Source organism: Anastrepha obliqua, chromosome 1 (assembly GCF_027943255.1).
Source record: "Anastrepha obliqua isolate idAnaObli1 chromosome 1, idAnaObli1_1.0, whole genome shotgun sequence".
Lineage (NCBI taxonomy): Eukaryota > Metazoa > Arthropoda > Insecta > Diptera > Tephritidae > Anastrepha > Anastrepha obliqua.
In genome coordinates, this window is record NC_072892.1 from 89,222,013 (window position 1) to 89,237,503 (window position 15,491).

The 15,491-nt window shown below is 37.7% G+C and overlaps 1 protein-coding gene across 1 annotated transcript in view; it reads right to left on the bottom strand.

Annotated features, from left to right (window-relative positions):
* Positions 1 to 15,491, bottom strand: part of LOC129235883 (uncharacterized) — a 272,445-nt gene that overhangs the window by 50,127 nt on the left and 206,827 nt on the right. Inside the window, exons 11-13 of the mRNA XM_054869947.1 lie at positions 13,884 to 14,126; positions 11,635 to 11,760; positions 5,292 to 7,865 (exon numbers count right to left, since the gene is read on the bottom strand). Of these exons, the coding sequence (XP_054725922.1) occupies positions 5,292 to 7,865; positions 11,635 to 11,760; positions 13,884 to 14,126 (2,943 nt within the window). The remainder of the gene's footprint in view (positions 1 to 5,291; positions 7,866 to 11,634; positions 11,761 to 13,883; positions 14,127 to 15,491) is intronic.

Consider the following 15,491-nt stretch of genomic DNA (forward strand, 5'->3'; position numbering starts at 1 on the left):
TATTAAAACGTTAAAGTTTTATTGTTTGTTTCATTGAAATTCAAGAGATATAAATCAAAACGTTGCCAGAAAAGTCGAATTTCTCAATATTCTCCGATGATGTGGCATCATCAGCCTTATCATAAACCAGATGATTGTTATTTTTATAAAACGGACGTAAACGGTCATTATTATAAAGCTCGAAAGTGCATAAAGTATGCTGATGTTGCAACTGTTAAGAACCCCGTAGTCTTGGACGATATGATTGACTCAACTGCAGGAACTGAAGGAAGTTCAACTCATTGCTGATAATGATCAAACTGATAACAATAAACCTGATGATGAAGAGTACTTTCCGTCTGGTTCTAAGTCTTCAGAACGACACATTGTATCAAATTCAGATTTTCAGGATCTTTCTCGTGATTTACTTCTATCGGGAAGACAATCTGAAACGTTCGCTTCTCGATTTAAACAATGGAATTTAGTTGATGACGACTTCAGCTGAATGATGATGATCGAATTTCTTATAGAGAAGTATTCAAAACTGATGAAGAGAATGACAAATGTACCCTACCATACTAAACTCCAAAGGACCGTTTCCAATGCATTTTTTAGTTTGGAACCAGTTCCGTTGTGTACTGCACCGTACCGCACCATACAGTGCTGCACTGCACAATACTCCAATAAATATTATGTGTTTATAATGACACTTGTTATCATTTTCAGGCTTCGATGCCTACATACCAAATTAGTAAAGAAAAAATAAAATCTTAAAACTCACACAACTCTATTAATTTTAATTCAATTATAGCCAAATATACTCATTCGACGCAAAATTAAATTTACTATAACAGGAGTGTACTAAAAAAAATCCTCAATATCGGATAATATCGCAAAAATTATGTCAAAGTTGAAAAAATAGAGAAAAAATAAAAAAATTCCAAATACTTCCGTCTACAGTCTCGTGATTCTTCACATCAACCTACTGGAAAACGGTTTTATGGCCATAAAATGAGATTTTGGGGGTGTATTGGAAATTTCTCCTACACCATTTTGTTTAGTTTTTCTATAGCCACAAGTTGTGCTAGGTCTTCATAAAAGTATATTTAATTTTTTTTTGTCACACAGTGTAATCACCGACATTAATCGCAATTGCAGACAATGTAGAAAAAATGTAAATAGTAGAGCTAAACAGAACTGAGTGAATTGTTGAACTAATTTTAAAACATTTGTATTTTATATAATTATAAATATCACATTTTAATCAAATGAGGTTAAAAAAATTTCTGGAATTAGAAGAACTAAAACTCCGAGGATACAGAACAAAAACATCATAATGCATGTTACGAAAATGTTAATCAGGTCACACTAATTACCAATTGTACCCGTGCGACGTCACGAAAATCAGCTGATATTGTCAAATTTGCTGAGAGCAAAATACCAATACCACTATAGGCGCCACCTTATTAATATCTCCGTCGTGGTACTTATGTATGTGTTTAGTTACAACCACATTTGCACTTCTCAGCTATAATTTTTTCCATTGGCGGTGCGCCGTCAATTTTAACTCAATATTTGCAAAGTGTGAATTTCGCATTGCCAAAGCGGCACTCATACATATATGTATACCAATGGACTTGCAAGTAATGCATGAGATGGGTGAATGGTATGGTGAGAATTAGTTGAAACGTTAATGTGAAAGGGACGCAACTTTAACTAATTAATCGTTTCGACGGTGAAACTACTTATACGCTGCACAGTTATCAGTCAGAAAATGCACTACTGTGTGCATACTTCAACTCATTATTTTCAATGTAGTAATTTTTTTTTTGCGCAGCTGTTATCAGTAAGTTGTTTTTGCTGTTTTATCCACTATACCTACAAGTTTTGCGACTGGGTGATTTATTACCAAATGAAATACCCAGAAAGGTAACTAAGAGCTCAGAAAAGTTTTCACATAAACTGTTAAGTACATTGCTGAAGGTAAGTAATAGAAGCGAGTGTGGAGAGTATATAAATGGCTTTATAAGTAAGTTTTACTTACAACTTTTTGATTAATGCCGATTCTATAAAGTACTTCAAATGAATTGAAATTAGAAAATGCTGCTCTATTTCTTTATATGAGAGCTACACAAATTCACTAGAGATAGTTAGGAGTTATAACCGCTTATATACTATGGTTATTGACTTTATAACATATATAGGGTGTCCGGTGGCAAAATTAAGATTTAGGGATTGCATCAGTTTCGCTATTCTTATGATTTACTTAGTTACAGTGTCGCAGTGGACGGGTAAACAGCGTACGTTCACAGTCGAAGCGTATTTCAAGGCCAAATATTCGTAGACTTTGTTTACGTTACACTATTCGACGTTTGGGTGAGTGGATTCGTTCATGGGTGCGAAGGTTTTGAAAACAAATTAAAATATCGAACTATTCGCTAAAAGTTTGCACGATAATCCGCGTCAGCCCGTGCGCAAAAGAGCGACTACCCTAGGACTTCCACAAGTTATTGTGCATGAAATATTGAAAAAGGATCGTAGACTTCGGTCTTTAAACTTTCAGGTCGTACTAGCGTTTAAGCTTAGCGATTCCAATTTCGTACGGTAAACACTATCTTTTGGAATGATAAAGTCCATTTTCATTTAAAGGGTAGTTTACTCTTTCCAGTCAATAATGAGAAAGGGCTTCAGTTGGATTTTTAGGTTTGCAAACGTAGTACAAATGTAAAACACATTTTGTTATTTGATAGTTGGCAATCAGTAAAAAGAGTTTTGTGATCGGTTGCGTAGTTTTCGTTTGGCGTTCGTTGAAAATGAAAAATCAAAAAGGAACATTTTCGTCATATTTTGCCATTTTATTTCCGCAAAGGGAAAACCGCATCGCAAGTTATGTACTGTTTATAGTGACGAACCCTTAAAAGAAAGGCAGTGTCAAAAATGGTTTACCAATTTAGTTCTGGTGATTTTTCACTCAAAGATGAAAAACGCTCCGGTCGTCCAGTTGAAGTTGATGAGGCCCTAAACAAAGCAATAATGGATTCCGATCGTCACAGTACAATACGTGAGATTGCAGAGAAGCTTCATGTATCACACACATATTAAAAATCATTTAAAACAGCTTGGCTATGTAAAAAAACTCGATACATGGGTTCCTCACGAACTGAAAGCAACGCATTAAGAGCTGCGATTTGCTAAAGAAACCTAAAGAAAATGTTCCGTTTTTAAAACGACTGATAACTGGCGATGAAAAATGGGTTGTTTACAACAATATCAAGCGGAAAGGATCGTGGAGCAGGCCAGGTGAACCAACTCAAACAACATTAAAAGCTGATTTTCATCAAAAGAAGGTTTTGTTATTAGTTTGGTGGGATTACAAAGGAGATACTTTTAACTCTTACCAACCAACCCAACGATCAATTCCGCATTGAACAACTAACGAAATTAAACAATGCAGTCGAGGAAAAGCGGCTCGAATTGATAAATCGAAAAAGTATTGCATTTCTTCATGCCACTGTAAGGCCACATACATCTTTGGCCACTCAGCAAAAATTATTGGAGCTTACAAAACTCCTTGAGTGGTAAAAATTTCAATAATGACGATGATCCCAAATCGTACTTGATTCAGTTTTTTGCTAATAAAAACCAGAAGTTTTATAAACGTGGGATTATGATGCTGCCTGAAAGATGACAAAGGGTCATTGATCAAAATGGGCAATACATTACAGAATAAAGTTATTAGTTGCATGAAAAAATTGTCTTTGATTTTCTAAAAAAATCCGCAATTACTTAGATGAAACCCAATACATCATTTAAAAGCATTGAAATCATTGAAAGTTATTATCAAAATGAATGGTCTATTCAACAAACGTTCCTTGCGTTGATTTCGGAAACAATTATTTCCTTTGAAGTACTAATCAAGCAAAACTGTTGGGTTCGGTGCGTAGAAAATCTACAAGAGATTCATTAGAGACCTTCGTACTCCACAAGGAACCGTGTCCGAAATAATATGTGAATTTTTGCTGATATACTCATACCAATTTGATATAATTATATTGCAATCGAATAAACGGTTTTTGTACAAATTTTTATAACTAATTTTATTATACCAATATTCACATTTTCGTTCACTCAAAAGTTTGCAAAAACTTTAGGCGGATATACGAGGTATGTTCAAAAAGTAAGGTTGCTGTTAATGTTTCTCGAGAAATATTAGTTTGGGGGAAAAGAAATCCATTATTTTCTCGGTAGATGGATGTAGTGATCTATATCTCGTAATGTATCGGTCAAACAATTTAAAGTTTATGCTCGTTGTCAACGGGAAATTTAGACTAAAAAAAAATCGTATGCTGTTTTTTGTTTGTTCCATTCAGTCGTGAGTTACAGGGTGTTAACAATGGAAGTCAATAAAGAGAAAATTCGGTACATTTTACTTTAATAGAGGCGGAAATGCTAGCCTGCCCGCAGAAATTATGAATGGTGTTTATCGTGCCGATACTGTAACAACTATGTATGTATTTACGTGCAGCTTTTTTTTGTCGATTCTGTTCAGGCATTTTTAATCTTAAATAAAAATTTCGATAATCTCGAAAATGTCGATGAAATCACAGAAATAATCAAAGTTGACCAGCATGTTAGTAGTAGTAGCTTCGCGTATTAGCTAAAGATCGACCATAAAACAGTTTTAAACCTTTATTGTTGACAAAAAAAAAAATGGATCGTGGAGCCTACTTTTGAGGTAAATAGACAAGTCCTAGAAAGAATGAATGCAAAACTTGGTCCTTCATTCATCCTGGCCGACCTTCCTTCATTACAATAGTTGGGATCATCACCGGTCACTGCTAAATGGGAACACATGCGAAGCGTTTTGGGTTTCCCCCTATAAATTTCTCTCACAGCGGTTGGAACGAGGAGGAAGTTAGAAGTTTAAGATGCTTTCCGTTGTTCCGCTCCTCTCAGAACACGATATCGCTGTCTAAACTCTCCCTTTTCTGGATGTCTGCAGGCATAGAGTAATAATAAAGAGACAAGTGATTTCACCACATTGTGAATTAGAAGGGGAAAATTTAGTAAAAAAGCAACTTTCGGTCTTAATGGAGCCATCTGCGTGCTCATAGAGAGCGACAACCATCACAACTTAACTTAACTTAACTTACTCTTGTAGCTGTAGTTTTGGAACTAGCGAAAGTTATCTTTATAAGACAATTGAGAAATCGAAAAGTATTAAAGGGCATTTCAATGTGAAGAATAGTATATCGGCGCAGCCAGTAAAGTACATTTAACTGGCTAGACGAAAGCAAGCTCAAATTACTTACCGCTCAAGTCTATACGAAAGATGGGTATATCCGCATATGTGCTCGATGTGTTTAAACGCAGCTTCTTTGTCTTCGAATCGTATGCCTCCAGAAAGAACTGTTGCTGCAGACCACCATCATATCCTGGCATACATTCTAATTCCATTGTCGAGTAAACAATGTTATCGTAATTTTCGAGATTAATTGTACCACCACCACCCCCACCGACGCCGCCGCCGCCGACACCATTTCCATTACCATTGGTAATTCCATCCAAGCCAATACCGCTTCCACCAACCAGACTATGCGTAGCAATGCCATTACTGAAACTATACTCCATGCGTGAGTAATCGAAATGTGGCATATCTGACGGCTCAGCCACATCGACTGGCAAATGAAATGCACTCTGCAAAGCGCTCAGTGTGGGTGGCAATAGCTCTTCATCCAACTCAATAGCGCCATTTATGTCCGTATCATCAGCATCGTCGGTTTCGTCAGCATCAGCATCGTTTTCGGCGTTAATAATATCCACTTCACCTTCCAGCACAGTTTCTATGTCTGCGCCAGCATCCACTTCATCAACCGTCATGTCAATATCGCCTACATCGTCTTCATAAGCAAATTTATTGCCAAAAAGTTCTGCTGCTCTACCACTTTCATCCGAGCTGGAAGCGAGATCATTAATTGCGCGTTGCATGCCAATAACATCGGTGTCGCGATTATCGTTTTGCTCTTGTTGTACTTCTTTTTGTGATCGCTGCTGCTGACGTTGTTGCTGCTGCTGTTGATGATGAAAAGCGACGGCGTGATTGCTTATTTCAGGCGCACTGGGTGGGGCATTGTGACTATTGGCTTTGCCGCTTTCAGCATTAGCATTGTTGTTGGAAATGTTTGTAAAGTTGTTAATGTGATGGGTGGTTTTACTGTGCAGCGAAAAGTGATGTTCGTTAATGCCGCCAACATTGGCACTACCACCAACACCCGCTGCTATGCCTGCATTTTTAGCAGTCAAAGATTTGCGTATGCGTACCTTATCGAGCGTGCTTGTGGCCGACGCAGGTAAATCATCAGTGGCAATGGGCGGCTGTTGCTGTTGCTGTAGCTGAAGCTGTCTTTGAGTTAGCTGGTGCAGATTTTGTTGGTACGCTTGATTACTTGGCGTTGAGTCGATGAAATTGCCAGTTGGCGAGGTAAGGGGGCTGCTAATAGTGGTTATGTTGTTGTTGTTGGTTGTAGCTGCTGCTACAGGTGCTATTGTTGTCGTTAAATCTTCTCGAATCTGGCCGATATATGTTGCATGTGGGTCGTACTCATTTGGCGTTGCAGTTGTTATTTCTCTTTTTGCTAGACGAAATGCGGCTGACGCTTTAGCAGCTGCATCATTTACGGTTGCGCTGTTTGCTCCTTTTATCGTTTCCTTTGAAGTTGCTGATGCCATAAGCGTTGAATGATGGATTACTTCACTCATCACTGCTGCAACATCACGTTTGTGCGTATTTTTTCGCCGCCAATTGTAGTACTTTTTTACTGGCGTTTGCTTGTTATGGTTGTTGTTGTTTTTGTTGTTCGGCGCATTGCCGCCATTGATGATGACAGTCGCAGCGCCAAGAGCAACTGTTGGCAGTGATAAATTTGATTTTTGCCTTTTGTTCGCATTCATCTTCTTCTGCGTCTGCTGCTTTGCAGTTAGCTTTCTTGACTGCTGTAGCCGCAGCTCCTTCACTGGCAAGGTCTGCTTATGCATCTTCTTCTTTTGCTTGTACTTTGCAATGGAATTGTTGTTGCTGTTGGTGTTGTGTTGTGTAGTTGTTGATACATGCTCATCAGCAGCACGTTTCACTCGATGTTTGTTGTCCACTCGCATCTTCGTGGGTAATCCATCAGTTTTGTTATTGATATACATTCCAGCTCCAATACCCGCAGCGTCCTCACGTCGCACTCCTATGCCCCCGTCAGTCATTGGCATGCGCGTTGCAGCTGCTAACAACTTTTTACTATCACCAGCATTAGCTGGTGATTTTCCTGCTGTTGCTCCTCCTGCTACTAATGCTGCCTTGTTATGCTTTTGTTGCTGCTGCTGTTGTCTTTGCAGTTGTTGTTGTCGCTTGATTGCCGCCAGCGTCTGAGATGGTGTAAATGATGTACGTTCTTTCAGGCGTTGCAATTGTTGCTGTTGCTGTTGTTTATTCACTAGTGACCGTTGTTGTTGTTGTTGATGAGAATGCAATTTCTGCTCCTGCTGGCGAAGCATTGTAGTTGGCATTTTTTTCCGTTGCTGCTGCTGTTGCTTATTAAGAACATTGTTGATTTTATTATTGGTTTTGCTGGTACCACTTGCCTTATGATTGCCATTGGAATTGTGAATTTTATTGGCATTGTTGCTATTGCTATTGTAACTGGCGCTCTTATTGTTGTTGCCATTGTTATTATTCCGCTCACGTACATACTCCATATGCGGAAAATTTGAATCGTGTCGCCCATATTGTGCTGGAAGCATCTGATTGCCATGCATTGTTGTCTGATTCGATGAATTTAGCGAGGCAGAGGTCACCACATATGGACGCAATGTACAGTTGCGCAACGCTCCTGGCTTGGCTGTGTGCATACATAAAATTCCAGGAAAAAATGTATAAAAATAGAAAAGAAAGAGGATAAATTATTTACAAAAAAAAATGATTATTAGTCAGATTTATTAGAGTACGTATGTGTGTATGTACGTGCAACACTGCATTTATTTCTGATTTTTTCAATAATTTACTTCAGCTCAGAGTTCTATACAAAACCTCATACGTTTTTTTCATTTATTTCACCATTCGCCTTTAATTTTTTACATATAAATACCAACCTGCTCAAAATAAAATATGCATTGCAAAGTTCACTGATTAACTGCATTACAGATATACAGTCAACGTTAAAGTAAATGGTACACCACACATTGACAAGTTGTTTAATAAAGTTTTATTGCGTATTAGAGGGAATCTTTTTACATTTACTGTTTGCTCGAACGACTTATGGGGTCCCGGTGGTCTAAAGCTCGAAAATTTAGGGTATTTCCAGGACATTTTTTTACAATAAAAACAATAAAAAAATTGTTTATAGTATAACTGTAGCTATTTCCCGTACTAGAATAAAAAAATTGACTAAATGGCACGGCTTTGAATTTTACACTCTAAAAGTTGGCTTTTTTTTCAAAAAATACTCAATAGTTGATAATAATATAAATACGGATAGTACGGAGGATAGCTATTGATGTTGTGAATGACATATTAAAATTTCAGACGATTCGGTTGAAGAGTTTTTTTTGACAACACCAGGCCGAAAAAAGTCGTTTCGAGATAAATGAGTTTAAAGTTTGAGGTATAGGAGCGCGCGGACCGCTCTCTACCAAATTATTGGCCTGTAGAAGCTATAATAGTGGAAATTTCCGCATGAAAATTTCACAGTATTATACTATACTTTCGAAGTATTGAAAAAACAAAAAAAAATGATTTTTTTGAAATTTCTAGACCACCGGGTCCACTTAAGAGAAAAAGTTCACAAGTTCATAAGCAACAAATTATTATGTTGTATTAGGCAAGAAGAAAGTAAACGAGTAAAACTGTTGCAAAATTATAAACGCACTTTGGTGATTCATTTAAAATGTTTTTTATTTTCTCTCCCTTATAATGTGTGGTATTTTTAGCAGCTTCAAAGATTCCTGTTTGGCATGTAATGCAATAACTTTTGCAGTAGTTGCGCACTAAGTTGCGTGAAGAAAAAATTACATCTTTCAACTCTTCCTTTATAATTCCTTCATAAACTAATCGAACCAATGCCCCCCCACACATTCTGCATGATATTGAGATCTGGAGAAATTTATGGATGCACTGGATGATTGATGGATAAAATGTTCAGCAATTCTACTCGATGTGCGATGAAATCAAAGACTAGCCGCACTACTAAGTTGTTGAAGAAGTTTTGTTTTATTATTCAGTATAGTCTCCCTGAACATCAATGCACTTGTTACAACGAGATTCCAATTTATGAATTCCATCCTAGAAGTGAGAATCTGGAAGGGTTGCAAAATATGCTTCCACAGCTGTTATGACCACATCAGTTGATGAAAAACGCTTTGCATTTTTTGGTCTGGAAATAGATAGAAGTCGCTAGAAGCCACATCTGGTGAATATGGTGGATGTTACAACAATTTAAACTTTAGTTTAAGGATTTTAGCCATTGTGAAAATGCTCTTGTGACACCGTGCATTGACCTGATGAAAAATAATTGTTTTCTTTTCAAACAAGGTTCTTTTTACGAACTTTTTCCTATAGCTGATCTTAAATATCCAGAATTTAATCCACAAACAAAGGACCTTTCGCATCATAAAAAAACTGATACTAACACTTTCTTGGACGATTTTTGGACTCATTTCAGAGCCGAAGAACCAGGTTTACACCACTCTTCAAGCTTTTGTTTTGATTTAGGATCATGGTGATATACCCAAGTCTGTCGACGCCCAACATCTATAATTTCGAAAGCACTCTAAATGTTGCTGAGAAAGCCGCATTCTATTGTGTTTTTGTTCCATTGTTAGCGAATGCGGCACTCATTGCACTGTGTGCACAGCTTTCTGAAATCGAATACTTCAGTCAAGTGGCTACCACCAGTGTTGAAACACATTCCTGCCCGTTCTATCGCATTTTTCACGACTTTCCATAAGATTTTCGGTGATAACTGTTCGCATTGTATTTGAATATTCTTTCTCTGTAGCCCCAAAGAAACATGTCTGGTGGCTGACACGCTCTGCAAGGTCTTGTGTGGTTTCAGTCTGTTCGAGAAAAGCGATGTGAGTATTCGTGGCACGCCAACATTGCGCCCCATCCATATAGGTTTGTATACAGAGGGTATCTACAGTTTTAAGCCGATTCCGAACGGCAGATGGTTTTTATGTACTTTACAATTAGCCTACATACTCGTACATTATGCAGGATATGTTAGTGTCTTTCATTTAAGACGTTTCTAACTATATTTCCTTACGCTCGGGAGCCTTTTCATCATGAGATTTGTGTGCCTCAGTAACCTCCTTATGTGACTTTTGCTTGCTTTTTTGTATCGACCTCAAGATCGCGATTAATATCAGCATTAGGCATACACTACGGTACATTAATTATGGTCCTAAATATTTTAGATTGCATTTGTTGCAGCACACTTAAGTTTGATTTAGAAGCAGTGCCCCAAACCTCTATCGTCTATTTTCAAAACGGTGCCATTGTCGTTTTACAAATAAGGACTTTATTTTTCAATGATAATTTGGACTAAGGTGCAAGGAGCCAGTACAGGTTTCGAAACCAATTTTTCAATTTATTTCGGTTTTTCTTTATGTGTTATGCCCAGATATTTGGACCGTATCGTCATCAAATGTTGCAATCGTAGCGTTTTTTGACTTCGGTGTCGGTAAGTTGGCTGTATATGAAGAATACAACGTTACTCCTAATCCACTGCCGTGGGGAATGCCTGTGGTCATTGGTTGGATGCCGGAGCAGGCGTCAATATAATTGGCATAGAATTGTCTGTCTTGAATGTAACTTTTTAGCATTAGATATGGTAATAGTCATTAGGTAGCCACGATTTTGCAGCAGTCCAAATGCCGTACTTTATCGTAAGCTTTAACTACGTCTAGATAAAATGGCATGCAAACTTATTTTTTGTTCAAATCAGTTTTTTCAAGTCAAGTTTTTTGTGCCGCTGTTGTTGGTAAAAGAAAATTTTAGGTACAGATTCCTCAGTCCCGAACACCACCAGAAAGACCATGATAAAAATATTTGCATTTAAGTTGAGTCTTCACATAGGATGATTAATTTTGTGCACCTTATAATTTTTCTGGGAGTTATTATTTTATAACCAATGCTCAAGCAAATCGTCTATCTGAACAAAAATAATAACTTTTGCTTTAAATTGGTAAGTGCACCTATTATTATGAGCAGCATTTATTTGTAGTGAGATTTTCAGTTGTGTGCATAAACGCATATTCATTCATTTTCTTTTACTTGGCTCTTTCCTCCCTGCACTTGCTTTATTCATATTTGCTAAAAGTGATAACATTGTAATACTTCTTCACTACCTGCCAATTCAACTTAGTTATTTCATTTTATTTATTTAATTCTCTCTACATACAATCAACGGACAATTCTCATCTGATGTCTACGCAATTCCTAACCATTGTATCCACAACTGGCCACAGATATTCTTCTAAGCCAATATTGTTACAGATATCATAAATGCACGTACATCAATAAATGTGTAAGTGTGGGTACGTGTGCAAGCCTTGGATGGACTACATGACTCAGTTATAACTTAAAATGCAGAATGTTGTGTGTTCACTTACCTGCTGGCACTACTTGAAATAAACATGGCTCTGATTGTTTGCCAATTGAATTCTGGCCCCAACATGCCAATGTGCCATAGTCTCGCTCACCCTTTGGCGTGTAGATCAACTCGCTTACGGTTTCTACTGCAAGAAAAGAGCAAACATTGCGCATGTATAAGTAAGTGTATGAATATTTATTTTTACGTGACATAAAATGTACATTTCTGAGTAATTCGCTTCGAGTCGATATCTTAGTTTTTAGCAAACATTTTAAAAACTAAATACAATGCCACCAAGTTGTGTCATCTGTCAGTCAAAGTCACATGCATACGTACATATAATCAAAAGATTGATTGATAAGTTATTCTTGAATGGATTTGAAATGTGCATGTTTGATGAAATATGAGAAAAGTGTGGTGGGTAAGCAACGGTGCGGTATGAAAATAAATACATAAATGAATTTCAATTTTTAATTTAACATTTTTGAAAATCAGTTATTCTACACTAAAATTGCTTTCGTGAATATTATTTTGAGAAGTTAGGAGTAGAAAAAAGATATTTGCTATAGAATTTTGTAATCAAGTATTCCATATGAATACATAAAATTACATACTGATAAGCCATTTTGGTAAAATATTTTGACCACCGAGGTTTCCCGATTTTACCCCTATGAACCTTTTTCTGTGAGGGTTTCTCAAAAATAAAATATGTATATGCAACAAACCATCTCAGGACTAATAGAAAATATCGTTCGTGCACGGACATCAGCTGTATATTTGTTGGCTAAATGACAGTCCATAGTATTTGTTACAAGCGCGTGGAGGCATTTTCCCGAGACTAAACGCGAAAAAAGAAAATCAGTAATGAATTTCAAACGTAATAGTGTGATTGCATTATATTTGGCTGGAAAATCACAACCATCTATTGTTCGTGAGCTCGAGCACCTTAAAGTAAGTAAAGTTTTTATTTATCGTTACATTACTCGTTACAATGATACTGGTAGCATCGCGGAACGTCACGGAGGTGGTCATCAAAAGACTGCAACGTCACGTGAAATGGTTCAAAAAGTGAATAAGCGCCTTGAGCGGAATCCTCAACAAAGTGCCAGTCAAATGGTGAAAAGACTGAAAATATATGACCGTAGCATCCTTAGCATCTGAAGCGTACTGAATAATGATCTCAAAGTCAAGCCTTACAAGATCCAAAAGACGCATGGTCTCACACCAAAGCAAGTCAGTCTTGTGGGCGAAGGAGTTGCTACGCTTGGCCGAAAGCGATCAATTTCCGGACATTGTGTTTTTTTCAAATTGAACAATTCGTAAACTCCCAAAACGATAGGGACTATTTTACCGACTGTTCATACGAGAATTTTAGTCATCGATTAGCCACCAGGTGGCAGCACCCGCCACAGATAATGGTTTGGGCCGCTGTAATCGCAGATGGGCGCTCTTCAATCCTTTTCATTGAGCCTGGCGTTAAGATAAATGCCAAATATTATCGGAAAAGTATTCTTTAGGTTACATTAAAGCTGACAATCATTTCGGTGGCAGACCATGGAGTTTGAACAGGACTCGGTACCGTCTCACAAAGCTCGAGTGAACTATGAATAGCTAAAAAACAACGTTCCGAACTTTATAACGTCTACACAATGACTCTCAAATTCACCAAACTTGAATCGGATGGATTATTATCTTTGGGCCATTTTGGAGGGCAAGGCCCGAACTAAAAGATTCCCCAGTCTCGAGGCACTGAAAGAGGTCATTGTCCTCGAGTGGGCCAAAATACCTGCAAGTCACTTTCGGTCAGCTTGCGATTCGTTCCTGGACCGTCTCAAGGCCATAGTGAGGCCAAAGGTGGTCATCGTACAAAATTGATTCTTAATTTTGTATTGAGACCCTTTTGGGGTTGAGAAATAAGTATCAGTGAACTGTCCAATGAATGAAATCTGCATCTATTGATTTCGGCTTACTTAAACAGGTTTCAGCGACAGATACGCCCAGTCTTAAATTGGGTCAATCAAGAAAGTATTTAATTTAAATTGTGTATAAACCAAGTCATGCCTGAAATTAGCACCAAGTTTTTTCAGTTTCACTTCGTTATTTTAGTTCAACCAATACAAATTATATCTCATACAAGTCTGTCTGGCTCACTTAGTATTGATGAACGTTGGCAAAAGTTCATTTCGACTGCTGATTTATGTAAACTTTTTCATGCATTCAAAAATATATAATATTTAAATTAAGCACATACGTATAGTATTACATTACCATATGTCTCAAAGTGTGTATCATTTGCTTCGATTATAGTTCGATGTACATCGCCAGTCGTCGTGGCCTCCTGTATCGTTGCATAATGACCCGACGGTACTTCAAAGTGCTCACCACTCGTTGAAAAAGTCCATTCAAAATCAATTTCCGGTGGATCGGAATTAACGCGACAAGGTATGGGCACAGCCTCCTCCAGCGAAGCGCCAATCACAATTATTGTATTAGTGCTACAAACGGGCGCATCTGGAAAGGAAGAGCAGAAAAAAATAAGAGGAATGCTAACAATGAAAATTAATTAAAAATTAAAATTAATGTGCTATTTTTTTATTTGCAAAATTGCATACATAAAATGGCACAAGAAATGATATAGTATGTATATCAATGAGGGCGAGTTTATGTTAATATAAAAATGTAAAAAATTAAAAAAAAATACCAATATGCACACCAGGATCGTGTGACAGAGTTTTAAAGCTAGTAGGTATTTTTAATGTTAACTAAAATTTTTCAAATAAACTTAACTGAATGCATAAAAACTGAAGCTATAACGAAAATCGTACAGCGAATAAAAAACTTATTAATAATGATGCTTGTCAGTATTTCTAGATGAATAAAATTATTTCCATAAACCACAAACTTTGAAAAAAAATACAATACAAAGTGGAAAAAAGTGAGAAGTTGTTTTATTACTGTGTTTTAATTTAAACTAAAGTAGATTGTGTATGACTACTATTCGGCTGGTCCCGGGCTCGATAAAAAAAGGTTTTCTAAGCGCGGACTTAAGTAGGATCAGTGAACCAGTAAATATTGCCAGCCCAGGTCCAACCAGTCCGGGCAGATCCTTGGCGAGATTCCGAAAATCAAAACTCACCCATTTCCCAAGCCGAGGAATTCTCGAAATCATGCCGATGGTGTAGGGAAGTGAAACATGTGCATCGCAAACGGAGTTTTCTCTACCAATACCTGACTTTACCAGATGGTGCCGTGGTAGACCACCTGTTTCCCCCCCTTAATATGCTCTTGCCGGGCGAGCTTGTCTTCAGTCGTACGAACCAGTTGAAATGAGCATTAATAAAGACACAAATTCGGTTAAAGTAAAAATTCTCTCTTTGGAGGAGGTGACATTGCTGGCTTCTAGCTAAAAAACCAGCTTACCGTAGACGAGGTACTTAGTCCTGCCAGCCATAGTACTCCCTTACCAAACAATCTCTCAATAACAGCAACAACAACAAAAACAAAAGCTTATTCAAGCTACACTAGCCATAGTGGAAAAAGTCAGTCGGATTACAAGAAAAATTTGCAATCTTTTGAGTCGCAGAACAAGCCGAGGACACTCTACTCTTTGTGTTGATCAATGAGGGCACCAACAACAGCACGGGAATCCTGGAGAGGTGCTGTCCAGAATCGTGTTAGACAAGCGCGCAGTAGTGGCAAAGGACGGTTCTCTTCCTTCTAGCGTTTCTACTGGGGTCTGTAGAGTGATCAAATATGAGCACGACTGGTCAAGGAAGATCTTTGACGCATCCGCAGCTAAGATCAGCAACGCGTGGGTAGGTTTCAAAATCAAGCTGATTCGCACAAAGGACATTTCTTTCCCTAACGCAGCTCGGA